The 27,615-nt window shown below is 61.6% G+C and overlaps 1 protein-coding gene across 4 annotated transcripts; it reads right to left on the minus strand.

Moving 5' to 3' along the window:
• Positions 1-565: 565 nt before the first annotated feature.
• CAMK2A (calcium/calmodulin dependent protein kinase II alpha) lies at positions 566-26,839 on the minus strand. 4 transcript variants are annotated; one of them, XM_072023350.1, is made up of 19 exons: positions 26,436-26,838; positions 21,842-21,936; positions 19,774-19,833; positions 17,374-17,428; positions 16,918-16,983; positions 15,660-15,732; positions 15,292-15,394; positions 14,735-14,818; positions 14,535-14,629; positions 14,328-14,450; positions 14,135-14,218; positions 12,904-12,946; positions 11,389-11,429; positions 8,192-8,224; positions 7,048-7,096; positions 6,214-6,289; positions 5,369-5,463; positions 4,814-5,050; positions 566-4,635 (listed from the first exon to the last, which is right to left on the minus strand). In XM_072023350.1, exons 1-18 carry the CDS (start codon positions 26,495-26,497, stop codon positions 4,818-4,820), a joined length of 1,470 nt encoding a protein of 489 aa, XP_071879451.1. In that variant the 5' UTR covers positions 26,498-26,838; the 3' UTR covers positions 566-4,635; positions 4,814-4,817. The 4 variants fall into 4 exon arrangements, with proteins under 4 accessions (XP_071879451.1, XP_027324062.3, XP_071879454.1 ...); XM_027468261.3 differs by having other exon boundaries at positions 4,822-5,050; positions 26,436-26,826; XM_072023353.1 differs by lacking the exon at positions 8,192-8,224 and having other exon boundaries at positions 26,436-26,839.
• Between the last annotated feature and the right edge of the window lie 776 nt (positions 26,840-27,615).

A 27,615-nucleotide genomic window follows, 5' to 3' on the forward strand; every position in this document is an offset into this window, starting at 1 on the left:
GATGCTCCGGCTTCCTCCAGCCTCCACCCCAAGCTTTCTCCGGGCCTTGAGACCTTGTTTTGGGGAGGCTGCAGGGCCTCGCAGTGAGGGAGAGCCACCCGTTTCCATGCTCAGAAGTCGGTAGCTATTTATTGCACTTCAACACCAAGAATTAAACCGACACTCGCCCTGCCCTCCCGCACCCGGCTGCTCCCCTTCCCTTCCCCTCCCGCCGCCCTCCCCACCTCCAGCATCCGAGCGGAGCAGTGAGCCTCCTGTTCACAGCCATGGGTGCCGAAAAGAAAGGAAAAGGACCCCCAAAAAAAACCCATTCCCACCCCGACACCGGCCCGCTGAACCCGACGCACGCCGCTCGACGGATCGAGGGCACTGGCAAAAAGACGACGGCTTCGGCTGCAGCCCCACGGCCCCCCAGGCACGAGGGGACGGGCGGCTGTCCCTCCCCAGGGCCTGGGTTGGGTTACTTGACAAAGCCCGGTATACTCTGAATGATCATATAGTATTATTATTACCTTTTTTTTTTTTTTTTTTTGCAATCATCTTAAATAAATATTTCCATAGAGAATTCCTGTGTGTATATTTATATTATATATATATTATATAAGAGAGACAGAGCTCGTTTTTCTTTTTTTTTTTTTTCTTAAACCACTGTTAACATTTTCCCTGCTCGTCCAAAAAAATGTTACAAAAGCCCTAAAGTTGTGCAACGGTTAGAAAAAAAGGGACAACAACCCAAAGCAGGAAGGAGCCGCTCCATAGAGCCCCCTCTATGCCCCCTCTCCCATTCCCTGTTGTCCCGCAGGAGGGAAGGACACAGCCAAGGGGCTGGGAGCTGCTGGGTGGCCTCTGGGGACAAGTGGCACGGGGGCCACTGTCCCCTCCTCTGATGTGCCCAAGTCTGGGTTTCCCCATGTGGTGTGGAGGGGCTGGGACCTGCACCTTTGGGAACGGACGGTGGCAAGGTGTGGGAGCACGATGCTTGCTCCAAAAGAGCTCTGCAGGCCATGGGATGTCCCACGGTGGCCATAAAGGGTTAGCCTGGCTCCTGGGGTGATCAGAGGAGATGGTTATGGGGTTTTCTGCTTGGTCCATGGGGCTCTCAGACATGGTCCTGCTGTTGGATGGTCCTCCTGGGGAGGCGAGCGCAGCCAGCTCCAACCTGTGGGTCTCCGTGGGGTCAGGAATTCATGGGGGGCAAAGGGAGAGGAGGCAGGTTTGGGGTCTGGAGGGTGAAATATATATTCGGGAAGGGGGAAGACAGCTCTGTGCCTGGCTGGGGTGTGGAGAAGAGCAAAGAGCAGAGGCCCTAGAGCGGGCTCTCCCCTTCCAGCAAGACCTGAGAAATGAAGATGCTGCAGCTGGGCACAAAGTCAGGAAGGGAAAAGGGGCAGCTCCAGCCCTACCCGTGGCTCTGGGAGCCTGAGACCGTCATGTCAAGCCCTCACACTGATAAATCCTGTGGCCTGCAAGACAGCAAAGGAGATCGGTTTGGAGGACTTGTGAATTTAGGTTGCCCCAGCTGGCCAGGCCCTTCAGGCCGTGTGTACGAGGGAGATAACGCAGCTGGGGTGGCACTGGGGCTGCTGGGGTGGCACTGGGGATGGTGCCAGCAGCAGCTGCAGCAGCCCTAGCTCAGTTGATGAAAATTTAATTATTTTATTTATTTATTTATTTCGGTTTTCCTGCAAGTTCTGGCAAAATCAGGAAGCACAAAGGAAGACAGACAGGAGGTGTTTCACCATGGCTACTAAAAGCAAAGGGGGTGGTTTAGCAGCGCTCGTTCGGAGATGCTCTGGGGATGCAGAAACCTGCTCCGGAGGACCAGGGCAAGGTGGGGAGAGAAACCAGGCAGAACAGACCCCTAAAGTGCCGGTGCTTAACGCTGCCACATCAGGCAGGTTGGGAAGTTGGGTCTTCCTTGGTCAGGCTTCAGCTCGACTGGAAGACTGGAAAGAGTTGAAACCCCAGACTCTGCTTCCCTTGGAAGGATCGGGAGCATTTTGGGTGTTGCAAGGACATCCAGGTGCCTCCAAAAGAACTTATCCCCGGAGAGATGACAGAAGGGAAGCCCCAAGGAGGAGAAACCATCTCCAAAACAGCTCAAAGCCTCCCTGGAACACAAGATGTTCTTCTCTAGCAGCGACCACCCAAAAAGGGCTCAAAGAAAGGAGATGGTGCCTACCCCAGCATCTCACCTGTCACCCCAGCACAGCCCTTTTTTCTGCCAGCAGCTCCAAAACCAGGCTGAGCCCCATGGCCCCATGCAGAGCCCTGCCATGGCCTCCTCCTTCCTCTCACATCCATCCCCAAAATGCTCCTGACGTAGGGAGGTGGATAAAGCACTCGCCACGCTGGAGAGGGGGAGAGAGGACTGTGAAAGAGCTGAGTCCTTCCCTTAAAAATGAAAAAAAAATCATCACTACACGACTACAGGAAGAAAATCGGGTCTGTACAAACACCCCAACTCTACCTTAAACGCTGATCCTCTCCCTGAAAGGATTTCCCTGCTTTAGGGGCCAACTTGTGTAAGCCAGCCTCGCTCCTAGCACAGGTCCACCAAGGGCGCATGGACACATTTGTGCCCATGGAAGTCCTGTTGGATTTGTCCCCCCAGAAGGCATCTCCTCTGTGCACTGCCAGCAAGGATCTCAGCCCCGGCACAGCGGGACATGGCCAACACCTCTCAGCCTCTCACTGCCCCAACGCTTTGGGTTACTGCCCCTCCATCCAGTGGGAAAATATTTTTTGCAGTCTGCAAGTACGTGGCTGTTTTACACGAGGCAGCCACCCCTGCCTAGACAGAGAGCAAAGCACTCAAAACCACAGAAAAGGCAAAATACACGCTCAGAATTTACATGGAGAAAACATTTCCTTTTTTTTTTTTTCCTTTTTTTCCTTTTTTTTTTTATGTCCAAAACAAGCGCTTGTTTTTTTTTTGTTTGTTTTTCTTCTTTTTGTTGTTGTTGTTCATTTCTTTGTTTTTCAACACACGCACCGTCTAGAAAGTTAAACGCCATGCAGATGAAGAGAGTGCAGCTAGAAAGTCCCCGGGGCGGCGGCGCTGCAGGAGCCCCACGCCAACGAGCCAAGAGCTTCCATCGGAAAAACAGACCCAGAAACGGGAGGGTTGCCGGAAAAACCTCCGCCCTCGCGCCTCTCAGACCTGACGGCAAAGGGGCGAGACCAAAAATCCCCCTTCCCGGCCCTGCTTTCCATCCTGAAAAACACATCCTGGTGGCTCCAAAGAGCCCCCGGTGCTTGGTTTGCCCTGCAGGCAGCCCTGCGGGTGCCCCAGGGACGTGGGTGCCCTGGGGACATGGGTGCCCCGGTGCTGGGAGCAGCACGGCAATGCAACCCCTCTCCAAATGTAAACGCAACGAAAAAACAGCAACCCCCGAAAATCCCCACCCCACCCCCTCCCCGCCCTAAACAGCTGAACATTTCTAGTTATTACATAAAGATCCATTTCAGCAAATACTCCAAATCAAGTTACGAAATACACGGTAGGTCGGTTTTCTTTGTTCCTATAAAAAGGCATGCGCTCAAAGTAGAAGATAGCTAAAGGCTTGGTTGTTTCTTCGAAGCACGACCAGATTTCTGCAGAGTTTGGTTACTAAAGCTTGCATTCCTCGTCTTCGCTGGAAGGTGTCGTGTGGGCGATGGCGGATTGCGTCTCGAATCGGTGGCCAGCTCGGCTGCCCCGGCCCTTGTGCCACGGGGAGCTGCGGGTGCTGCATGCGAGGGGCTGGGGAAGGGGTCCAGAGGGACGGGAGGAGGGCGTGGGGGCGATGCGGGTGCCCCAAACCCGCCGGCAGGGCTGGGAGAGCCAAGCCCTGGGGTGCTGTTGCCTTTCTCCTCCCGGCTTCGCCGGTCCCGGCTCCCAGGGGAGAAGGGAGGAAGGAGGGCGAGCAGCCGGGGCGCAAACCTACTTACCCTGCTGGGAAGGAGCTGGCCCATGTTCCGTGGAAAGGAAAACGCCGGGTTGCCTTTACTCACCCCTCCACGCACACACGGCCCTCCTCACCCGGGGCGCACGGACGCTGAACTTTTTGCCGATGGTTTAAACCCAAATTCCCCGGCTGAGGCTGCCGGGAGGTGAGAAATCAGGGTGGGAGCCCCAGCGGCGAGCGAGGACCTCGATAGCAGCAAGGCAAAATCCACGGGTACATGGCAGGGGGCTGCGGCACGGGGTGGCTCCAAGCTGCCCCCGTGCCCTCCTCTTCCTCGGGGAGCTCCCAGCGGAGGCAGGGATGGAGGCGGACGACGAGTCCTATCCCAGTCCAAGGGCCGTGCCGGGCTGCGGGGCCGTGGGGGGGCCAGAAATGCCATGCAGCCCGGGGTTGGGGGGAGAGGCTTTTGCCCCGGCAGGCGCCAAATGCTGAGGTTTAGGTTCGCGGTGTCTCTTGTCTTGGTTCATGCAGAGGAAAGGGGAGCCCGGCGGGTGGGGACGGCGGTGGGGTGCTTGCGGGCGCCGGCGGGGCCGTTGGGTGTGTGCGGTGAGAAGCGAGGGGTTGTTCCAGCGGGAACCAAGCAGCAGAGCCAACAGCCAAAGTCCCGTCGGGGGGAGTCGGAGGGGTCTCCCCGGGCACTCACTCAGTCAGTGACAAACCCGACACGGGCCGGGCCGCGCTTCAGCTGCAAAACACCGAGGGACAGAGCAGGATTTTGCTTCGGCCACCCCTTTTAGCCGCGCATCCCGCTCCCACCACCCTCTCCTGGCCATCCCACACCCCGTGGGGCAAAATCCCACTTTTTTGCCCCAAGGGTGCCCTGAGGACCCCATGCCCTCCCTGCCCCGTGCCCGGAGCCTCACAGGCTTACTGCGGTAGGACGGAGGGCGCGCCGGATCTGTGGAAGTGGACGATTTGCCATTTGCCGTCGCGGCGGTGCCAGATGCGGGTCTCCTCGGACTGGGCCGTGCGGGGGATGCCCCCCGCGTCCACGTACTGCGTGATGCGGATGTAGGCGATGCAGGCCGACTCGTCCCCCATCAGGTGGATGTGGGGGTTCAGGATCGTCGTGTGCACGGGTTTGCTGTTCCGGGACCACACTGGAAAGGGGACAAGGAGAGAGGGGCTTTGGGTGGCTCCTCGATTTGGGAAGGGGAGATCCTGGGGTTAGGCTGAGTAAATGGTGGGCTCAGGATGGGTTCCCCTAAAGAGCCTCGAACCAAACAGCCCCTCGGCACATCAGCATGGCCCTAGCAGGCTCGATTCACCTCCTGCTGGGATCTCCCAGCTCAGGGGTGCTCCCAAAGCCACCCGTACCCTCCTCTCCCCAGTGAGCTGCTGGAGGTCAAGGCGCAGATGGGCCCTGGGAGGTGGGAAGGGTCCCTCGGGGGGTGGGAGGTGGGAAAGGGGCTGCTTACGGTTTTCAAAGTAGAATCGGTGGAAATCCAGGCCTTCCACGAGGTTCCCCAGAGCCTCAGGCTCGAAGGCAGTCATCCCAGGGTCACACATCTTCCTGGAGAGGAGGAAGGGGAGAGGAGAGGTTATCGCGCTGCTCCTAGCACAGCAGCCTTTCTTGGTCCTCAGGCAGAAGCCAGACCTGGTCCTGGCCCTGCAGGAAGCCCCCCACCCTCATCTCCAGCCCTCCAACTTCACCAGGACCCCACTGAGGTGAGCCGAATCCTCCCTTGGTCACCTCCTCCCATTAAACCTCCCAAGGTGCTGCCGCCTTCTTTGTAAGTGGCGAGAGAAAAACAGCAGGGAAAAACCAATTCCCTCTGCTCTGTATCAACATATCCCCGCTGCCGTCCTCTGGGGCAGGGATGAGGACCTGCACTCGCTCAGAAACAGCTAATTAAATCGGCCCTGGACGCAGAAGAAACATCTCGTGAGGAGCAGCAGCTCTGCGAGCAGAAAGCAGAGCTTCCAAGCTGCCTGGGGCAGTCCGGGCGTAATGGACACGGCGGATGTGATGTTCCTTCTGCCTCCATAAATCACATTTACAGTTACTCATCTTTCTGCAAAAGCAGAAAACGGGCTCATCCGTGCTAACCGGAGCAGAGCTGCGGTCACAGCGGTGTGGCAAGGTTTGGGAACTGAAGTCCCCTGCGTCTCCTGGGTGCTCTCCGTGCCCTAATACCACGTCAGCCCGGTCACCCTGCTCACGGCAGTGGTTGAACCACGAGGTTTGTGCTGTCGTGGGGGGCACAAGCCCCTCGGCACCCGCTCCAGGACGCTGAGCCCAGCCCAGAACCAACACACTCACGTGTAGGACTCAAAGTCGCCGTTGCTTATTGCTTCGATCAGCTGCTCTGTCACCTTAATGATTTCTTGCTTCCTCACTGTCGGCGTAAAGGAAAATAAAAAGGGGAGAAAAGCCACAACACCCTTGTTACATTATCCGTCAGAGATTTTTGCCCCCTATGTGGCCGACCCGGCTCCCAGCCCCTGCACCCTGCACCCCAGGATGGGATGCGCAACCCTGGGCTTATTCTCTGTTGAATCACTGCCATACCTGATTTAATTTAATTTTTTTTTTAACTGTGGCTAATGAAAGGACGTGCCAAGAGTCACTCCTAAAGGAGAGGGACCCCGTCCATGCCCTGAGCATCGCCCCTCGCGGTGCCACTCTCGCCCTGCCCCGTGTCCTGTTAGTGCCAGGCCCAAGCCCGCCTTGCTTTGTGCTGGGATCACTTTGTCGAGCGACTTTGCAAATTAGCACCGATAAATTATTCCCTGGGTTATTCTTAGAAAGCTGGCTCGGGCAGGCAGGCGACAGGGATTTCCCTGGAGGCTTTTCCCCAAGGGCTGTTGGCCTGGGAGCAGCCCGGGAGCCCAGCGGGAGCGCAGGAGGTCCCGTGGGGACCAGCTCTGCCAGGCATTTCCATGACATTTCAGGGAGCTTCCACATTTTCGGGAGCCCTCTCTGCTCTCCAGCACTGTCCTGATCACTCCTTGCAGTCAGATAAACCAACTGTGCTGGCATTTCACTCTGAAGGAGAGGAGAAAGCCACTTCTGGATGGCCCTGGGGTTCCCTCCGGCACAGGGCTAACGACCCCGGGGTGCCCCTACCCGCCTCCCTCGTGCCCCCGCCGGTACCTTTGGTGTCTTCATCCTCGATGGTGGTGTTGGTGCTCTCCGACGATTCCTGAGCAAAGAACAGAGAGGAGACGGGGGCACGGTGAGCCCGGTCTTCACCCGGCACGAGGAGGAGCTCGTGTGTCCGACAGCCCCCCGAGTCCGACCCCACAGCGCCCGGCTGTGCGCACGGCCGGCGCCCCAGGGCAGTGCCAGCAGGTCCAACCCGGCCTCAACCTCAGCTCTATCGCACCGCAGAGCCCCCCCCCGGCCCCCTGCCCCCGGAGCCGAGGGCACGAGGGCTGGGCTGGGGAGGGTCTCGCAGGGACGGCGCTGCCTTTTCCTACCGGCGCCTGCGGGGACAGAGACGGGGCAGGTCCGGGGTGGCCTGGCGGGGTGCTAGGAGGGGCAGGGAGAGGGGGCTGTGCAGGGGTGGAAGACACCATGTTGACTGTACGAGAGAGAGAGATGTACGAATTCACAGCGAGGAGGAGCTGGGATGAGAAAGAGGGGGGACTGTGCAGGAGTGAGAGAGACCACACTGACCGCAGAGTAGGGAGAGAAATGTACAATACAACAGAGTGCTTCCAAGACCCACATGGACCACCGAAGGCTGAGACACGGCTCTTTCCATCAACGGCTGAGCGAACTACACAGATTTGGGGTGTGTGTTTGGGGGGATGGGGGTCCTGACCCCCCGTCTCTCTCCAGGAGCCCCATCAAGGCGACTCTGCTAGCGGAGCTAGAGCAATGGCTCTGCGAGCTCTTCCCAGCAGAGCCTTGCTGATGTATTACCCAGAATACCCCGATGGAGGTTGGCAAGGTGTCCCATGACCATACAGTCCCCGCAGAGGCATGGAAGGTGTTTCTCCAAGGCTCCTTGGACCGATGCAGCCTGCAGACCTGAGTCAGGAGAACTGGGAGAAACGGCATGAGAACCCATCAGCAAGACACCCAGGGCTGGCTTCCCACCAGCTGGCGGCCAGCGAGTGCCTGCACCAACCCTGTGAATGGGGTTTGTGGGTGATACGGCTTTTGAGGATGTTCCCTCCAACCCCGCTGTCCCTTCTTCCCTACCCCGAGGTAACTTCCAAAAACGGGGGGAGGCTGGAACATGTGGAGAGGCCCAGCAATATCAGCATTGAGGAAGACGAAGGACACTCACCATTAACTGAACGCTGGAACTGGACTTTCTTTTCTGGAAAAACAAGGAGAAGAGATGGAACAGGAAGAGACACAGAGTGAGAAAGGCAGAGAGCAGCACGTGAGAGGCAGCAGCTCCTGAGCCACCCTCCGTGGTCCTCCTGGAGGGGCGAGCAAGAGGCGCGGGGGCCAACCTGGTGCTCCTGGGGCTGTGCCGGCTCCCACCCCCCTTCCTCCTGGCACCCTGCCTCTCCTGGCCTGCCACTGCCCCGGTTTCTGCCCACCCCAAGGACCTGGTTAGGCTGAGAGGCTGCTAGGAGTAGGTGGCCGCCCTGGTGGCTTCGTGCCCAGGCCACCAGGCTGGTGGGAGCACCAAACGGGAGGCTCACCGACTGGGGCTGCCCTGGGCGCATTTGCCGGTGCCGCTGGCTGTTGTGCTCACCCAGCTGAGCTGCATTCCTTCAGACCTAGGGTTTCCTCCAGCACCGAGCCGGCTGCTCTAAAGCCAGCGTGGCTACGGCTGCGTGGCCCTGCAGGGCAGAGTGCCACACGGGGAGCTGTCCTGGTGCCTGGGGTCGAGCCACGTCTCCTCCAAAGAGAAGCTCTCACTCATGCACATTTATCTCCATCCTCAACCTCTCCCACTAGACTTTGGGTAAGAGCCCATAGCCACCTTTCTGCCTGCAGTCCCAAACCCCTCCTGGATGTTCCTTCCTGTCCGTGCTCCGCTCCCCTCTCCAAAGGGCACCGAGAGCCGTGCGCCCTGGCCTCGTGCCCTTTCCTCTCCTCCAGCTCCCCGGGGACAAACCCCAACTGGCGACGGGAGGCACCGAGGCAGGAACTAGAAGCTGCGGTGCCAAATCTGGAGCATTTTGCCAGCACCTATAAAAGGCACCGCTCCTGCCTGCCCCACCAGGGGAAGAGCAAGCCCTGCGCAAACCTCTCAGAAAAAAAAACAAGTGGGGACCCCTGAGGGCGTACGGCTGGGCTGGGGCATAGGGGCTGCTCAGATCCACCCCCTTCACATCCTGAGGGGCTCCCACCAGCATCACCACCGAGGCTCTCCCCTCCTTCGCTGGGCCCTGCGTAAATCCTCAGCCCTCCTTCTCCAGGGAAGCCGCTGTCCCACAGGGCAGGGCGAGCTGTGAAGCTTCGGGAGGGACCCCCGGGGGGGAGCCGGAGGAGCTGCAGGACGGGCTCCCAGCCTCTGCTAACCAAGGACATGACACGGGGCAGTAAACTGCAGAAGTTTCAGACGCGACAGAATGCAACACAAAGCAGCGACCGCGCCGGGTCGGGACATACAGTAACAGGATGCGACACGGGGCAGTGAGCTCATTAATTTAGGACGGGACAGGATGCGACATGGGGCAGTGATTCCATTAGTTTACAATGTGACGAGATGGGACACTACACAGGGCAGTGAAGGTATCGGAGCTGCTGGGACCAGCAGAACCTCCCGGAGACCCCCGAGCAGGGGTGGGAGAGGAATTTCTGGTCCCGTGAATGGTTTCTGTAAGGGGAACCTCCCCGGGAGGGTGCTTGGAGGCAGGGAGGTGCCTGCTCCCTCGGGGAAGGCCAGCACAGGAGGTTTCTCCGGGTGGGGACAACTCTTCCCACATCGAACCATGCGTCATGCTGACCCCAGCCCTGCTCTCCACGCAGGCAGCACCCTTCCCCTTCCCTCCCCAGCTGCCCACCCACCCACCCACCTTTCCAGGCTCCTGCCCGGCTTTCCCAGCGAGGTGGAAAGGAACAAACAGCACCCAGCGATGCCCTGGCATCCTCCAGGTGCCCACAGTGGCCACCAGAGCCTCTCCAGAAGCAGCCAGCCCCCCATGGCCCTCTGTTTTTCCCCCCGTGAGGGGGTTACGCTGCACGTCCCCCCCAGGCTGAGCAGGAGGAGGTGGGGATGGTAACGCTGGAGGTGCCCAACACCACAGCTTGTGGGGAATGAGCCTTGCTCGGCTTTGTCTTCTCCTCCTCCACGCACTGCAGAGCCTCTCCAGCCGCCAATGCTGAAAAAAGCAGCTGGTGGTTGCTGTCCCCTGTGCTCCAGCAGCTCGCACCGAGCCACCTCTGCCCGGGGGATCCCTGCTGCGGTGGTGCAGAGCAGCAGAGGAAGGCTGGCAGGGCTGGCAGCTGGCTTCTGGTGGCTCCCCTGGGGGCTGTCCCCTCTGTGCCAGCGCCGCAGTGCCAGACCCGCAGTGCTGTCCTGGAAGGCACGCGGCACCCCGACACCGCGGCCCAAGGCAACGTCCCCTGGGAGCAATGCAGCCCAGCAGCTTCATGTTGCAGCACAAGGCTGCAGGGCCACAACGGGGGGTGTGTGCGTGGAGCTGAGCCCTGGTCTGGAGGGTTTTCTGTGGTCCCAGACCTTGCGGGTTTGACTTTTGGACAAAGGAAGGAAGAAACCAGCCGAGGGCTCTGCCCTTCCCAAACCCTGCACCCCTCACAATCCAACAGCAGGGTCCTGACAAAAGGGATGGAGGAAAAAAAAAAAAAACAGGCTGTGCTGCAGTCAGGGTCCTGAAGCTGTGCCTCCCACCTTGCATCCCTGCCCTGGGCTGTGGGGATGTGAACACACAAGTTCTTTGCTGTTTGTGTCCGTGGAGGCACAGGTAAGGAGAGGAGGACCTCCGCGTGGGCCGTGCCTCCCGCAGAAGGGTGGCAGCTCGCTAATCCCAGCTCTCCTTGCTGCCAGCAGGATTCCCCTGCCTCCAGGAGCCACCTGGTCCTGGAGAGGAGCTGTGGCAACCCGAGGGCTCTGCAGCCCTCCGAGCACCGGCTGCTTTCCAGCGCATCGCCGAGCTGGAGCGCTCCTGTGCTCTGTCTGCAGTGGGCACAGGGGGCTGGGAGCAGCACCGGGAGGGTTAAACACACCCGTGTGCCACCTGGGGACAGGACAGAGCTGGGGGACAGCCTGGCCCAGCCCCACCACCTCCAGCAGCAGGACCACAATGGGATGGGGGAGATGTGGCCACCACCGCATGGCCTGAAGCCACAGCCTGAAGCCACTCTCCTGCTGCTGGCTGCAGCTCCAGCCCCTTCCCTTGCTGCACTGCAAAGCCTCCACGCTGCTCCGCTGGCCCGGGGACACGCTGGTGGCCCGGGGACACGCGGGGACAGCTGTGCCAACAGCCACCCTTCAAAGCGCACGGTGCCACGGGGACCCCACCGCCGGCACGGGAGCGCAGGGGCGGGCAGGAGGGGGCTTACCTTCACGCCGTCATTCTTCTTGTTGCCACCGCTCTTGCCTCCTGGAGAGAGGAGGAAGGAGGTCAGGAGAGCCAGGCAGGGCACCAGGACCAGGAGGCCGAGGATCAGCAGCATGGTGCCGGGCGGCAGAGCCCCGCGGGTCTCCTCCTCTCTCCAGCCGCCTCCGGCACGGCCACAGGAGCTCAGGGGTGACCCCACCGGCACCGTCCAGTCCTTCTGGGGTGCCTCTCCACCAGGGACATGACCGTCCCCAAACGTCACGCCGAGTCCGTGGGGTGCCTCGCACGGGGAGCCCGCGGGCGGGCTGCGCCCCGGGGTGCTGGCGGCGCGGCGCTGGAATGGGCCGCCCGCCTGCCGCCCTCTAATTTTAGCCCCATGCTGCCGGGATCATGTGCTGCCGGCCTGCCGGCCCGACAGCTGCAGCCCACATTTTGACAATGATGAAAAGCAGACGCCTTCCCCGCTGCCCACCTCCGGCTGCCGGCCGTGCCCCGGCCCCCACCCCCGGGGCTGTGCCGGGCACCCCGAGGCACCCACGGGTGGGAGCAGCCCCACGCCGGGTGCTGTCACCCAGCTGGGGTGGGTGGTGGGGACAGGCAGCCCCCGGGCTGTGCGGGATGGCAGGGTTTGGAGGGAAGTTTTTGAATTTCCTGCCCTTTGATGCTTTGCGCCGCCGGTAACCGGATCCCCCCCAGCTGCTGGACTCCTCCGGCCCCGCACACGCTGCCCACAAGTGCTAAATCTGTCAGCACGATCCCCCCGTGACAAATGCGGATGCCAGCCCCTTCCAGGGACCTCTCCATCTCCCCCCCGGGGAGCCCCCATCTCCCCCTGCCCATCCCGACACCCAGCTCCTGGGCACCTCAGCCAAGCTCCCCCAAAAGCTGATGCCAAGCCCACCCCGCTGGCATGCCGTGCTGTGCCAAGGCCTCTCCTGGTGCACAGGCTGGGCCACCACTCTCTGTCCCTGTCCCTGTGTCTCCGTGCAGCCTGGGGGATGTGGGATGCAGGGAGAGTGCGTGTCCCTGTGGGATCTGTGCCTTCCTGACTCAGGAGGGCAAAGCAGGAGGGACAGGAGGGACCCTGCTGCTGCAATGGCACCTGGAGACGTGTCGAGCGCTCGCCCGGTGCAGAGGACGCTGTGTCCGAGGCTTTTTCCCTGCACCACAAACATCTCCAGGAGGGCACAAAAGCAGCTGCCTCCATCCCTCGCCACCCCCAGCACCCACATCACCACCAGGGCACAAGCAATTTGAGTGGGCACACACCAACCCCAAATCCTAAACCTCTGGGGAGCCTCAGACGGAGACCTTACCCTCTGCCACCCCAGCTCCCACCCCATAGGGGCTGGGTGTCCTGGCCCTGGCCTTACAACCTCCCCCCACCCCACAGAGCACCCGGCTGCACCCACAGCCCCACTGAGAGCCGGGGGCGAAGCCACCTCCCCATGGCCCCCATGAGCCTGCCCTGGGTGCTGGCACAGGGCGAGGAGAGGAGCCCAGAGACGGCACCTACCGGAGAAGTTCCTGGTGGCCAGCATGGTGGTGAGGATGGCTCCCTGAAACACACGGAAGCAGAAGGGAAGGGGGTGCAGGGCCCTGAACACCAGGTCCCCATGCCCCCCAGCCCCGCGTGTCACCTGTCCCCCTGCTAATATTCTCCTCCTGCCACCAGAAGCAGCCCTCGGTGCCCAGCTCCTTATCCCCAACATTGGGTTGTGTTCTCCAAAACCTCCTTCCATCGAAGATTAAAGGGGTATTAAATAACCCGGGGCACATTTTGGCCTCATTCTGCCCCGCTCTGAGCCCAGGCTCCATCAGCCAGGGCTGGCAGCTGGCACCGAGGGGAGCCAGCAGCACCAGAGAGGGATTTAATTGCACTGAGAGCAGTGGGGCAGGGGCTTCTCAAGGAAGCCGTGCAAAGAAAACATCCCGAAAAACTCCCCCCTTCTCCAGCTGACTCGACTAACTAGTTGCTCAGCGGGTAATGAGATTACTTAGGACTAATTGCCTACAGTAATGGATTACTATTTGGGAGTGTACGCCTGAACTAATTCGATTACCTGTCTAGCTGGAAAGTAATAATAGTTTATAGCCGGGTTCTTTCCCTGATAATCACGTTAGTAGCCTGCAGCCGCCCTGCTCTGTGCCACGCTGCACTCAGGCTGGGACGCTGGCGGGTCTGGTACAGATCCACGCTGTCCCCAGCTGGGAAGGGGTCGTGGCACTGGTCTGGAGGGGAGATTTGCTTTTCCAGAGCCTCCTGAAGCCCCTTGGTGGGGGACCCGGCTGGGTGGGGAGATGGAGATCCCAAAGCTGTAAGCCTGTGGGGCTGTGTGAGCCAGGGGGTTTTGCCCCAAATCTGGGAGAGTTTGCTTCTTGGCTGCAGCGTGGCTTGGCCCAGGGCTCTCACTACACCCCTGGGATCCCTGGCTTGCCAAAAAGAGGGACCTTTTTGTGCTGCCACCAGCAGGAATGTCCTTGTCCTGGTGTCCAGCACAGCCTCACCCTGTGGCTCAGCGCTTTGCTTCACCACAGCTTTCCTCCGAGCCCTGGGGAACCCCAGCCTGGTGCCACCACCCCACCCCACCTCCCGTCTCTCCTTCACAGCAGGATCCCCAAATCTCCATCAGCACCTTGCTGCCCACCCACAGACCCCACCCTGCCCTTCCCCACTCGGCGAACACCCCCCGGGGACCCTCCCGTGCATTTGGCAGCCGACTCGGAGAGGAGAGAGCGTGAGTTACCTTTAGCTTCCTCCGGGCATTGAACTTCTTCAGGCAGTCCACGGTCTCCTGCCTGTGCATGCATGAGGCCACGGTGGCACGGTGCTGGGAGGAGAGAGAAGCTGCTTAGGGCAGGCACGGTGTGCAGGATCCCTCTGCAAACCTCGTGCCCCCCAAACCTTCAGCCCCTGGGGGTCAGTGCCACCCGGCTCACCGATATCCAGGGGTGCTTCAGAGCCTCCGCTGCCGTGATGCGCTTGGAGGGGTTTATGGTCAGCATCTTGTTGATGAGATCTTTTGCTTCGGGAGTGACCGTGTCCCATTCAGGGGAGGGGAACTGCCGAGCAAAGGGGCCAGGGTGAGTGGGGACAGCAGGAGGACAGAGGGGCAGGGAAGGGGGCAGCGAGACAAACGCACTCACATCGTACGCCCCAGCTTTGATCTGCTGGTACAGGCGGTGCTGGTCTTCATCCCAGAAGGGCGGGTACCCCACCAGCAGGATGTACAGGATGACGCCTGCCCGGGGAGGAGATGTGGGGTCAGTGCTGTGCCAGACCGGCAGCCTGCGGTGTCCCACGCTGCCCAGCCCGCTCCCCAAATTTCGGCCCCAGTCGGACTCACCGCAAGCCCACAGGTCCACGGCTTTGCCATAGGGATCCTTCCGGAGCACCTCGGGGGAGAGGTATCCCGGGGTGCCAGCGAAACCTGGGGCAGACAGCTTGTGACATGCCTTGCAGACAGCCAGCATCCCCGTACAAACACATCCAGAGCCACGAGCACAGCCCGCAGCATCCCGGTGGCACGGGCACCCCTCTCCAAAAACACCCCCAGCTCCTGGGAGCAGAGCAAGCAGCAAGAGCACCATCACCCCAGGACGGTGCACAAGCTCGGGGCGCTCCGACGATCCCCCCAGCTCTTGGAAGAGGCTTTCCTCGCCCCTGCCATGGGGCTGTCTGTCTCAGCAGGACACCCGGTGACGCACCGAGCTCCCACCGAGCTGTGTGCGCATGGGCACAGGGCTGCTCCCAGCGGCACAGTGGGAGCCATCGAACCCCTCCCAGGCTGCTGGGCTCTCCTTCACCACCCCCAGGGATGCTCGCCCCTCCTGGGGCAGCCTCGGTGCTCCAACCGACCGAACACGAGGGAGGGCTGGGGGGAAACCCGCGGCCAGCGCTCACCAAACCAGGCTTGCTGGTCCCCCTCCACCTCGATGGCGAGGCCGAAGTCAGCCAGCTTGACGGCGGCTCCCTTCAGCTTGGAGGCCAGCAGCAGGTTCTCGGGCTGCAGGAGGAGGGGAAGGTTGTAGAGGAGCAGAAGGGACCCGGGGGCTCTGCTGTGCCGGGTGGGGGATCCCAGAGCAGCTCCCAGTGCTGTGGGGAGCTGTGTCCCATTGAGCACCCTCCTTAGAGGGCCACGGACTACCAGGACCTCTCTGCCCCCTCTCCCTTTGGGTGTTTCACCCCAGAGCTGCTGTTTGCTCTGCAGCTTTCCATTAGCTTTTGGGGCCCCCACACCCTCCCACGGGCCCTTCCCCTGCGGCTCGTACCTTCAGGTCCCGATGGACCACCCCCATCTGGTGGCAGTGCAGGACAGCCTCCAGGATCTGCTGGATGCAGTGGCTGCAGAAGAGAGAGGAGAAAGCTCACGTAGGTGTCTGGAGAGGCAGCTTTGCCTTAGCTGCACCCGCAGGGCTGCATTTCCTCCCCTCACCCTTCTCCACATCTCCACCGTGTGCCACGCGCTGGTGGTCACCCAGGTGCCGGTGGTGACCCAGCCAGGGGCTGCTGGACACCCAAGCAGGGTGCTGGGACGATGTGTGCACCCATGGGCTCCCCCAAAAGTGACACCAGGGAGCTGGGGACCAGCGGGGAGGACACCACACGTGCCCAACTTCAGTCTCCAGACAGGGGCAGAGCAGCCGATGCGCACTTCAGCCCCATTTCCCCAGCCCCATCTGAGGCTGGTGGCTCGTGCTGTGTCTGTTCGCTTTGTGTCCAGGCCATTAAACCCTGGCTCGGCTGCGTGCGTGAGAAAGGAAGGGGAAAAGGATGAGGCAATGAGCACTTCTGTTCCCAACCAGCTGTCTGCGAGGCAGAAGGCCTTCATTTACATGTATTTTATTTTATTTGGATGACGCTAATCAGAGGATGGCTTGTAAGCGGATTCAGCGCAGGCTGCCCATTTAATAAGATCACTTTCTGCCTAGAAATGGGGAATATTTCCATGCTGCCAGGAGCAGCACGGAGCTCACCACCACCCTGGCCATTTGTATGGACGATGCCCCACGCACGGGGCACAGCCGAGGCTGCACCAGGAGCTCTCCCAGGCCGTGTGGGTGACCACAGCCCGACTGAAACCCCTCGAGGAGAGTCCTGGCCCCCTCGCCGAGCTGAAAGGTTCCTGGTTCCCGTTCCCTGCAGGAGCACTGTGTGTCTGGGAGCCCCGACTGCTCCTCCTTGCGCTTTCATGCGGTGAATGCCAGAGCACCGCTTGCAGATGGCTCTGGTGCAGCTGCAGGGAGGAGGATGCCAGCCCCAGGCTGGGTGCAGGCACCAGCCCTGCGGTAACACACACAGCTCTTGGCGCAGGAGCTGAGTTAAAACCAGCTTTTTTTGCTTTTTTTTTTTTTTTTGGCTCTCCACATCTGGTTTATCAGCAAGCTCTGCAGGGTGGCTGTGGAACAGCTCTCAGCACACAGGGAGCTCGTCCTGCAGCAAGCAGGGTGCGTAACGCCCTGGGGAGGGGCAGCGATGGGGAAAGGGGACCCCTCCTGTCCCCTCCCTGCCCAACACGTCCTTGCTCACCTGGCATCCGCTTCGCTGTAGTACTCTCTGGCCACGATGTCCTCAAACAGCTCCCCACCGGTGACCCTGCAGGAGGACAGGGGGGTCACAGCGGGCACGCAGCGGGGCTGGGTCGATTTACAGCACGCTCAGCCCTGGAAAACCCTCCCCAAAGTGCTGCAGTCCATGCACAGGGGGAGAGGGACGGGGGGCATGGCATGGCATGGATTGGAATAGGATAGGATAGGATAGGATAGGATAGGATAGGATAGGATAGGATAGGATAGGATAGGATAGGATAGGATAGGATAGGGGACCCCAAACCTCCCCGTTCCCACCCCATGCACCCCCCAGAAAGCCGTGAGCGAGCTGGAGCTCAGCAGAGCTCGGGGTGAGGGGCAGGGGGTGCAGGCACACGGCCTCAGGGGGAGCCCGCAGCGGCTGTGGGGTCAGGAGCTGCATTCAGCCAGCACTCACAGGTCGAATATCAGGTAGTGGTGGCCCTCTTCGGAGATGCTGTCGTGGAGCCTCACTGCAGCAGAGACAGGGGGGTTACGGCGCACCCGGCTCCCGCCCGCGCTCACCCCCCAGGACCCAGCAGGGAAGGGCAGAGCAGGGATGCTCTTCCTCCCCCTCCTCTTCTTCTCCTTGCTGCTAGCTGGGGGGGCTCCCGCTCGGCCAAGGGCCCCCATGGTGCAAGGCTCAAAGGTCACGTCCAAATCAGGGACAGCGGGGACCTGGCCCAGCTCCCGGGCAGGCTGCACCAGGGCTGAGGATTAGGAGAGGTGCCGGGCTGCCAAGCCCTGGCATTAACCTCACTTTTTATTTATTTTTTCCCTCCTGGTCACGACCTTCCTCGTCTCCTTGGGAGGGCTGTCTCTGGGGATGCCCAGGGACCACGCTCTGCCCCGTCCCCCTGCCTGGCTCCTCGCCCTGCTCCGTGGGGTGCCAGGTGCGAGCGCATCCCCTTGGGCTGAATTCTGGTAATTTAGGCTGAGCTCCCTGCTCCCGGCTTCGCAGGCAGACACGCAGAGAGGGGAAAGGTGCAGAAATAAGTAGGACAGGCAGACAGACGGGTGAGTAGATCAGGCTGGTGTCCTCTGCCCCCACCACACCCCGCTTTGCCCTGGGGCCACCTCCTCACCGCTCCCCGATCCCGCTGTCACCACCTCTGGGGTCTGAATTGGGAAACCAGGGAGGAAAACGAACTGCTCAGGGGAACGCTGCTGCAGGAGGGTTTGCTCCCAGCCTGGTTTACCCCAGCTAGGTCCCTCCTGTGGCACTGAGCGCTGCTCATCCCGTTCACGGCTCATTCTTCCCTACGGCCCCCGCAGACGTTCGCTGCCCTGTGCTCCGCCACCTGTGTTTGCTCAGCATCTCTCCCTGACACACAATCCCAGCTCCTCTGCCTTCCTGCGTTGAAACAAACACGTTTCCGCCCGTTTCATCTCATCTGAGAGGGATTTGGGGGTATTGTGCCTGGGATCCAAGAAGGTTCAGAGGGGGATTAGGCGCCTTCGGTGCGGATAGGGCACGAGCAACCACGAGCAGATGGGCCGGATACATCCCCTGCCTGGGGAAGTCCCAGAGCCCGTGGCTGCCAGGAGCCGAGGGGGTATAACGAGGAGCAGCCGCCCTAAAAATAGCCTGGTCCTACAAGCATCTGTTGCTGACCATAGTCAGAAAGAGCACAGCAGCAGCGCCGTGGTGGCCAAATAGCTCCGCGTTCGGTGCCAAGAGCCGGGCTTGGGGCACAGCTTGGTACTGACTCAGACGGGGATGGGTACCCAGAGCTCCAGGAGTGGGCATAGCCAAAATTTGCCCCTCCAGCAAGCTTTCCCTCCAGGTAAAAGCACCTGGGGAAGCTGCCGCTGTCCCTGACCAAGCCCCATGGATGTGCTGTGGGGTTGTGGGCACCCTGTGCGCAGTCTCCCCATGCAGCCCCTCCTGCAGGATCCCTGCACCCCCAGCTGCCCAGCACAGCGTTCCCAGGGCAGATGAGGGATGGAAATGTGCTGCAGGAAACCCGAAGAGCCAGCACAGCCCCTCGGTGCCTGGGGTCTTCTCCTTTGGGGACCACTGAGCTCCAGTTTTCCCCAGCAGCACTGGCTCCTCTCCCTTTTGCCAGCACTGCTCTGCGCTGCTCAGCTCGCTCCTGCTCCCAGCTGCAAAGGCTGCAGAGCTCCCTTCCTACCCCCAGATGCCTTCCCAAAAGCTCCAGCAGCCCACCGAGGTTTGCACCTCCTGGGCTGCTGCAGGAGGAGAGGGGCTTCATCCCCAAAGGGGCCCCCAAACCAGCCCTGGGCGCCGGCAGCTTGCATCAGCATCGCTGTCAAGGCTGGGCTTTGGGAATTTTGCTGCATTTTTTTCCCCTCCCCTCTCTCTCTCTCTCTCTCTCTCTCCTTCTGGCCTATTTTTGTCTTTTGCAGGGGCTCGGGAGTTTTCCTGAAACAGCTTTTCCGAAGGAGGCTACTCTCAGATGGACGGCCGGTGGGAAAGTCTTCGCTTCCCCCCCGCCATCGCTCCTCCCACGCCCCGCTCTGCTGCTGCTGCTCGGAGCTGGAGCCGCTTTTTGGAGCAGGCAGAGGAACACAGCATCCGAGGGGTAAAAATAGCCCCCCTGCAGCCCCGCTCCCCCCGGAGGGACGTGCGGCCAACTGGGTTAGTTGGGACCTACTTAAATCCCCCTGCGCTCGCCGGGGGCCTCTCTTTGCCTGACCCCGTTTGGAGAAGGGAGCTGGGTAGGAAGAGGAGGAAGAGGAGGGATGGGTTTGGCACCCAGACCCATGTCCCAGTGCCCCCCCTGTGCCTGGGGTGCGTTGGCGAGGGGGGGAGCAGGGTGGGCAGCAGTGCCGGGTGCCTGCGGCACGCGCTTACCGATGTTGGGGTGCTTCAGGAGGCGGCAGATCCGAGCCTCTCGTTCCAGCTTCTGGTGATCTGAAAGAAGCAGCGGCCCCGAATTAGCGGCCGGGGAAGGGAACGAGCTGCTGCCAGGTCTCGCCGGTGCTCTCGGTGGAGCTGCCAGCACAGGAAAAGTGTAGGGGGATGGAGCAGCTGGCGAGGAGCGAACCTGCCTCTTCTTTTGGTTTTGTTCTGCCTTGTTTCAAAGGGATAACGGCTGCAGGGAGGTGTTCTGCATCAGGACCTGACAGACGTTGTCCCAGCATGGGCGCAGCACCCAGCCAAGCCCTGGGCACTGCTGCTGCAGGCGTCCTGGGCTTCTTCTCCTCGCCCTCTTCTCCCCATCGCCAATCCCTTTGCTGAACAAGCCCCGAGCTCCCCGCAGAGCTCTTGGAGGTGCCTGGGCGGTCGCTGCCCGCAGCCCTGCTGGGTTTGCTCGCATTCAGCCGAGCACAGACAATCAGCACGGACCCTTCTGGCTCCCAAATCTAATAACCAAACCCCTGAAGATGGAGCAAAATTCAAGTGGCAATGGGGCCATCAGCCCCACGAATTCCCCACGCTCCCCACACCCCGCGCCGCTCTCCCTGCCCCGCGCTGCCTCCTCCCCGCAGCTCCGTCTGAAGGCAGTTGGTGATAGCAGGAACCCAGCAGCCAGGAGAGGCAGGGATATAATTAGGGCTGCTCGTCTCTCGGCACTCTTGCTGCTACCTTGCAAGTTCACACCCCGCAGTCTCGCTCTGCATCGAAGCAAATCTGCAGCCGCCGAGACGCGCGGGGCTGCAGCCTTCCCCAGGGCGCCCCACATCCAGCCCGTCTGCCTTGGTGTGCCCGGGCTGTGGGGACATTTCTCCCTTCAAAAACCCTTTTTGGGGTTGTGTTTTCCCCCGCTGGAGGCGATCTCCTCATGAGGAGGTCCAGCATTGCTGCTGCTGTTTGGTAAAAGCAGATTTGCTTGCTCTAAGAGGCCGGAGATCACCGGATCTCTGCACAGCCGGGGGCTCTGGGGATATTTCCAAAAGGAGCTGCTGCTCGGCCAGCAGAGCGAGGTCTCTCCAGGTGACAGAGGGACATGGAGACGTTGCAGGGCACGGCACAAACCCGAGGAGAAGATGGAGAAGGGCAGACTGCAGGGGACGTCCACCTCCCAAAGGGGGGTGCCCACCGCGCAACGCCAGGCGTCAGCGCCGCGCTGCTTTGGCAAGCGCTGGCTCAATTTGAGGTCAGCAAGGAGTTTGTCACCATTTTCTGTGTTTCAGTTCTGCCTTCAGAGGTGAGCAGTGGCGTCAGGGAGAGAAGCAGAGGCAGGGAGTTAATTAAAGCCTCCCGGCAGGGCGCTCACCCTCCCAGCACCCATCCTGCGCTCCCCGGTGCGCCCGGCGAGGAGGAGCCGCGGTGGGGACGTGGCAGGGGCCATCTGGTCCCCTCCGACCTCACCACCCAGCTCCTCTGCCAGATATTTGCAGCACAGGAGCTCCTGCACGGGGGCGAGGGATGTCTGGAGTGTTTGTTTGCAGGATCAGCTCAGCCTGGCCCCGAGGAGCAGCCAGCACGGACCTGACAGAGCCTTGTCCCGGAGCCAGCGCTCTCCAGCACACCCAAAATTACCCCGCAGAGGGGGTCGTGCCCATCTCCAGACTGAAATGAAGCCAAGCCCCCACCGAAGGACCCATTTCGTTTATGTGTGTACATCTATATGGGACGGGACCCTCTCCAGGAGGTGATGCTCCCAAAATTCCTGCTGCCCAACGCCGGGGCTGTCAGCAGATCCTTGCTGCCAGGCTGTAACCACGCTTTGCTGCGACACAGTGCGTGGGGTGCTGGGGCTGTTACCGCAGGGAAATGGGGGCCTGAGCCCCGCAGGAGTCCCCAGGGACCCTGGCCCAGCCCCGAGATGTTTGTGCCTTTGGTTCCCATCCACCGAGGAGCTCAGTATGCTCTGCAGTGGGGACAGGGTGGGACGAGGGGGCTCCCACCGTGGTGTAAAGGACACAAACTCCCCACTGCAAGCCCTGCCGACCCCCAAAACACCGCCAGCACCTACCTCGGGCAGACAGCTTCTTGGTGTTGATGATTTTGGCCGCATACTCTTGTCCTGCCAACACCTTCACGCATCTCCGGACGATGGAGAAAGCGCCCCTGGGGAGACAGAAGGGAGGTGAAGGGCTCCGTGGGGGCAAGGACGGGGCTTGGCCCTAATGTGCTGCGGGGTGAGGGCAGCGATGGGATGGGGATGGGGTCGGGAAGGAGCTTTTGAGAGGGGGGAAAACACGGTGGGTGTGCCATCAGCTCCCAGGCACCACTGTCCTTGGGGACGTGGGGACAGGCATATATGGACGTGGGGATGAACACAGGGTTTGCCCCTTGGCACCATCCTGGCAGAGCGCTGGCACCGTGCACCTTTCCTCCCTCTGAGCTCTGCCTTGTCCATCACCTGGGAGAGAACAGGCCACAATTTACCAGGAGTTCTGGCTCCCCAGGGACACCGGGAATGGATGCAGCTGTGGCACCGCGCTCAGCCACTTCGCCCTGTGTGCGTGCATCTCTCCGCATGCTTTAGACCTCGCAAACACAGCAGCAGTTTGCAGAAGCGGGCACAAGCACTCGCTGTGGCTGCAGGCGACCGATTTAAGGTCCCCGTGGCCGCAAACCCACCGCAGCAGCAGCAGGACCATCCCCGCTGGCTGCGGGTGCCGATGCCGGGGCTGCGGCGGCGCGCGCACACGCACCCACAGAGCCCCGCTGAGCACAACCTTTGTACCAGGTTCTCTTTCCTGCCAAACCCCTCCGATCGCTCAAATAACAACTATCAAAAGCAACGCCACCTCCCGCCCCACCTGCCCCCGCTCCCGCTGCACGGCGAGGAATAAAAGGCCGCGCTCGCGAGCGCGCTGCCAAGCAGCGGTGGATAATTGATTTTCCCGGTGGGGGCGGATGGAGACGGGCAATTTGGGGCTGAGTGTGATCTTTAGCAGAATAGGCGAGCGGCGGGGTGCAGGGGATGGGGCTGGGCACGCGGGAGCCCCAGCGGAGCCGCCAGCCCACGCGCCCCGTGCGGCATCGCCCGCGGCACGTGCCAGGCAGGGGCTGGGGAGAAGAAAGAGGAGACGAGCCCGGCGCTTCCCGAGCTCACAGCCCTGCCATCTCATCCCGGCCACTGAAAGAGATGAGTTATTCACATTCCCACAGCCTGGGTGGGAATTAACTGGAAATCAGGGGGGAAATGCTGCTTGTCCAGCCTGGGGAGACCGGGGTTGCTGCTGGCGTGGGGCTGGACGCACGGTGCCACTCGCCCCACCAGGAGCTCTGTGTGCACCAGGTCTGGGGGATTCTTTCCTCCCCGTGCCCCCTCTTTGCTCTTTTTTTTCCCTAAGGGCACCCCGCTGCAGCGATGAGCACAGCAGGGAAACCCCAGGTGGTGAGGGGAGAGCTCAGCACCCCCAGCCTGACCCAGCTCAGGGCTCTCAACCCAGCTGTAGGGTTTCACTGCGTGACCCCACGTGGGCCTGGAGGGACGTGGGTGTCCCCCCCACGGGGCAGAGGGAAGGATGAGGTTCCCACGGGGCACAGGAAAAGGTTTGTGCACCCCAGGCTGGCTGCTTGACCCCCCTGGGGGTCTCTCAGTGGCCGTGCCATGCCCACGCACACCACGCAGCCACCTCCTGCTGCTGGCTCCCAGCCCCGCAGCTGCTGCCAGGGTCCCCCAGGCCAGGAGTGACCCCCGGACCCTGTCCCCATGCCCCCCCTCGGGTCCCTGCAGCCCCCACAGCGGCTCTGCCACGGGGATGCTCCACTTCCCCCTTCTTCACACCTTCCCTGCCAGCACCGGGCTGCGCTGCTGCCGCCCTCCCTCTCTTCAACACCTCCTCCTCCTCCGAGGCATTTTATCTCCTTTCTAGAGAGAAGAGTGTGGGCTGGGGATTTTTTGTTCCTCCGTAGCTTTTTTTTTTTCTTTTTTTTTCTTTTTTTTTCTCCCTTTTTAATGAAAACCCTCTCCTGCAGCTCAGGGAGCCAAGGGGCTGATCGTACCGCTCGGTAATTGTCGCCAGCCTCTCCCTGAACCTGCTCCGCTGCGGGGGCGGATTCGGAGGCGCCGGAGGAGCTGCACTTTCTGTTTGTCCTACTCCGGTGGCCGTGGGCAGGATCCTCTCCCTGTCCCCCCCCCCACGCTGCCCCCGCTCCTCGCCCTGTCCCTCGGCTCCTGCGAGCTGTGGGGGCAGTTTGGGGGGAGCAGGGCAGCCCCTTGGTGGCTCAGCTTTGCCTGGGGATGCTGTGGGAGCAGGTTTTCCCCAGCAGGGACATGGGAACAGCTCCATGTCCCCTGCTTGGGACACCCCCTTGCCTGTGCATGCAGGACACTGCCCGTGGAGCCCCCTCCCCAGCTCTGCCCCCCACGAAGCCCCATCACCGTGCTGCTATCAGCTGTGTGGCAACATCCTAAAACCTGGCTTGTCTCGGTGCCAGGATGCTCGGGAGCTGAGGAGGTGGCAAAGAAGCAGGTTGGGCGCAGCAGCCTGGCACCCAGAACCCTTCCAAGGCCTTTTTGGGGTAGAAAACACCCCTGAGAAATGCAGGAAGCTCAGGAAGGGCAGAGGGGGCACAGCTAAGGGCTGGCAGCCAGCCGTGTGCTGGGGGTGCCCCCGCTGAGCTGGCGGGCAGCGGCTGCGGCAGCGGAGCGCGGCGTGCAGCGCCTCGTCCTGGTTTCCCTTGCCGAGCCCACGAAGCAGAAATTTCCCCATGGGAAACCACTGGGTTTTTGCAAGTGGAAACCATCGGGGTGGAAAATTCCCAACCAGCTCCGCAGCGCATTGACCAGCCCAGCCAGGGCCCGGGGTTGGGAAGGCGGCTGGGTGCTACCCACAGCCCAGGGGGGATGCTCCGAGCTGCAGGAGCCACCGGGCTGAGCCGCTCAGCCCCTGCATCACCTCCTGCAGCAGGGGAGGTCGGGTGGGCCAGGCTGCCCAGGGTGTGATGCTCACAGGGCCGGGGAGCCTTGTTGCTGCTGCCTTTGCTTGTTTATTGATGAGCGTGGAGCAATGCATCTGCCCAGGTGCACCGCTGCGGTGCTGCGGGTGCCCCTGGGGTCTGGGCTCCCACCGAGCTGTCTCAGTGCCTGCCTGGCAAAGCCTCGTGCCCTGAACTCCTCCAGCAGCTGTCCTGGTCCTTCCTCATCGTGCCCAGCCTGAAAGCTCCCCTCCACGGCCCCTGCACCCCTGCCTGCCCCGCCGGGCCCAGCAGCACCCCTGCAGGCACTGCTGACCCTGCTGCGCACCCCGCAGAGCCCAGAAAAGCTGAGAAACCTCTGGAAAATCAGGTCCCAAACCCAGCCGTGCCCAGCTCCTCGGGGTGTTCACATCCCCCTGCCTGCAGCACCGGCTGGAGCTGCCTCCCCAGCTGCTGCTCCCCACCAGCCCCCCAAGCAGAAGGGGATGTGCGTGCACACCAGCGCATCCCAGCACCAGGGGTCTGCCCGCCTCCGAGGAGCTGCACTTGTTTGCAGCAGCCACCTGCCCCCCCCCCCCGCCTCATTTTGGCAGGAAACATGAGCTGCGTTCAGCCCGGCACGAAGTCCCCCCCTGTTCCAGCCTCTCGCTTTCTCCATCTTTGTCCTCTCCTTTCTCTCTCGCCCCCGTTCTGCACGCCCACGCGCGCGCGGGTGCACATTTCGGCGCAGGCTGCCCTGCGGTGCGGGGCTGCGGGGCTGGAGCAAGTTTCCATGCCTACAGACGGACATAGCTGCACATCCACCACCCAGCACCCCGCCAGCAGGCTCGGGCACCCCACTCCCGAGACAACCCCGCGGTGCACAGGGCTCTCTCCGAGCTTCTCCGAGGGCACGCAGCCCAGATTTCCACAGCAGCTCCAAAAAGAGGCACCGAAACCGAACCCGAGGCACACGCCTGTTGTTTGTGCTTCTTTTTTTTTTGGATCCAGCCACGCAGCATCCTTCTGCCCAGCACTGAGGGCATGGACGGTGCTGGGACCAGCGCCCTGCTTCACTCTGGGGTGCTCAGTGCCCCCCAGGCAGGCGTTCCCCACACACGGATCCGTGCGGGCAGGCACCACGCGGTGCCACCCGCAGCCACCAAACTGAGCCCCTCCCGGCTGTGGCTCAACGTGGGGCACTCGCACACCCGGCTGGGACTGGGGATGAGGGTGGGAGAATCCCAGCTCTGGCTGGGGTTTCTCCGGGGGCTGCCAGGCGGGCTGGGTCTCCTGCAGGAGTTGTCAAACCCCAGTGAATCCACGCAGAGAAATTCCCCAAAGGAATCGGAGGGGCGCCCGCCGCTTGGGCTTCCCTCCCCGGCTGTCCCGTCCCTCCTCCTGGCTGGGGAAGTTGCCGGGGGAGCCGGCAGCCTCCTCTCTCCAAAGCTGCTTTTCCCTAAGAGGAGCAGCCGTCCCCTTCCCGAGCCTGAACCCGAAATGTGGCACGGGGAAAGATGAACCCATCACCCGGCACCCCAAATCGGGAAGGGACGGAGCTGGAAGGGCTGGTGCTGGGGGACCCCTTCCTAACCACGGTCCCCCCGCTGCTCCCTTTTCTCCGTGCCCATCATCCTGCCCTGGATCCGTCCTTTCCCAGCCCTGCCGAGGCTCTGCCCCAGCCGGGGCGCATCCAAGCCCCGTCTCCAACTTACTTGCCCAGTTCCTCAAAGAGCTGGTACTCCTCGGTGAAGCGGTTGCAGGTGATGGTGGCCATCCCCGGGGGCTGGAGACTCTCCCTCCCGGTGCGGAGTTGGGGGCAAGCAGCTCTCCTCTCGCTCCCTCCCTCTCCGTGTGCTCCCGGGGCTCTCTCCTCGCCGAGGTAAATAAGGGAATATGTTTGATTGACAAGCCCGGAGATAATGATGAGGGCAATTTGTCTTCTCAGCCTCGCAAGCCTTCGTCAGCATCCCCGTCCCCATGGCGACCACCGCTGCCAGGAACGCCCTGCTCCCGTTGCCTGGGCAACTGCATCCCAAACCCCGCCACCTGCCATGGGGACCGCGGCCCCGATGGGGGACCCAGCCCCAGGGGCTGCCCCGGGGGTCCCCCCGAGCTCTGCGGGGATGCAAGGGGGGCAAATCCAAAACCGCCAACCCTCCAGGCAAATCGGAGGACGTGGCGGTGGCAGGAGAACTGGGGCAAAAATGGGTTTCCATGGAAACCTGGGTTTCCATGCTGCAGGAGGATGCCGTCGCCCCAGCAACTGCCCCCCCAACTAAAAAAAAAAAAATAAGAAAATTAAAATAAAAAAAAATCCAGGCCCTGCTGGTTGCCCTGCAGCAGCATCCCTAGGGGGCTGCGGGGAGGGGGGGGACGGGGTGGTGCAGAGCGGGGCGGGCGGCACGGATGGAGCAGAAGTGTGTCAGGAGAAGGCAGCGAAACCAAGGCAGGTCCCCAGGTCCCCAAACCGCCCCGCCAGCAGCAGGGTCCCCCGGGGGGGCCTGACCCCGATCGCCGGCACCCGGGGGTCACCCCCTGTGTGGGGAGAGAGGCTTGGGCTGAAACACACCACAAGGGGAGCCCTTGGTTTAAAAAAGGGGGAAAAAAATGAAAAAGGGCGATAAAAGTGGAGTAACGAGATCCGAGGCCTCCGGGGAGCACGCCTTGCTGCCGGCATCTCCACCTCCAGCCTTGCAGGTGCCCGGTTTCTGGCCCCTATTTGGGGTTTTACCCCATTTCTGGTCATTTTTGCAGGAGGAGAAGGGCCCTGGCAGCCGGGGCTCTGGATGGCCGTGGAAGGCGTTGCCTTGGGCAGATGAGGCCGATGCAGCTCCCCTCTGGGGAACTGTAGGGTTAAAAGGAAAAGAAAAGGCTCTAACCAGACAAAAATAG

Source organism: Anas platyrhynchos, chromosome 14 (assembly GCF_047663525.1).
Source record: "Anas platyrhynchos isolate ZD024472 breed Pekin duck chromosome 14, IASCAAS_PekinDuck_T2T, whole genome shotgun sequence".
Classification (NCBI taxonomy): Eukaryota; Metazoa; Chordata; class Aves; order Anseriformes; family Anatidae; genus Anas; species Anas platyrhynchos.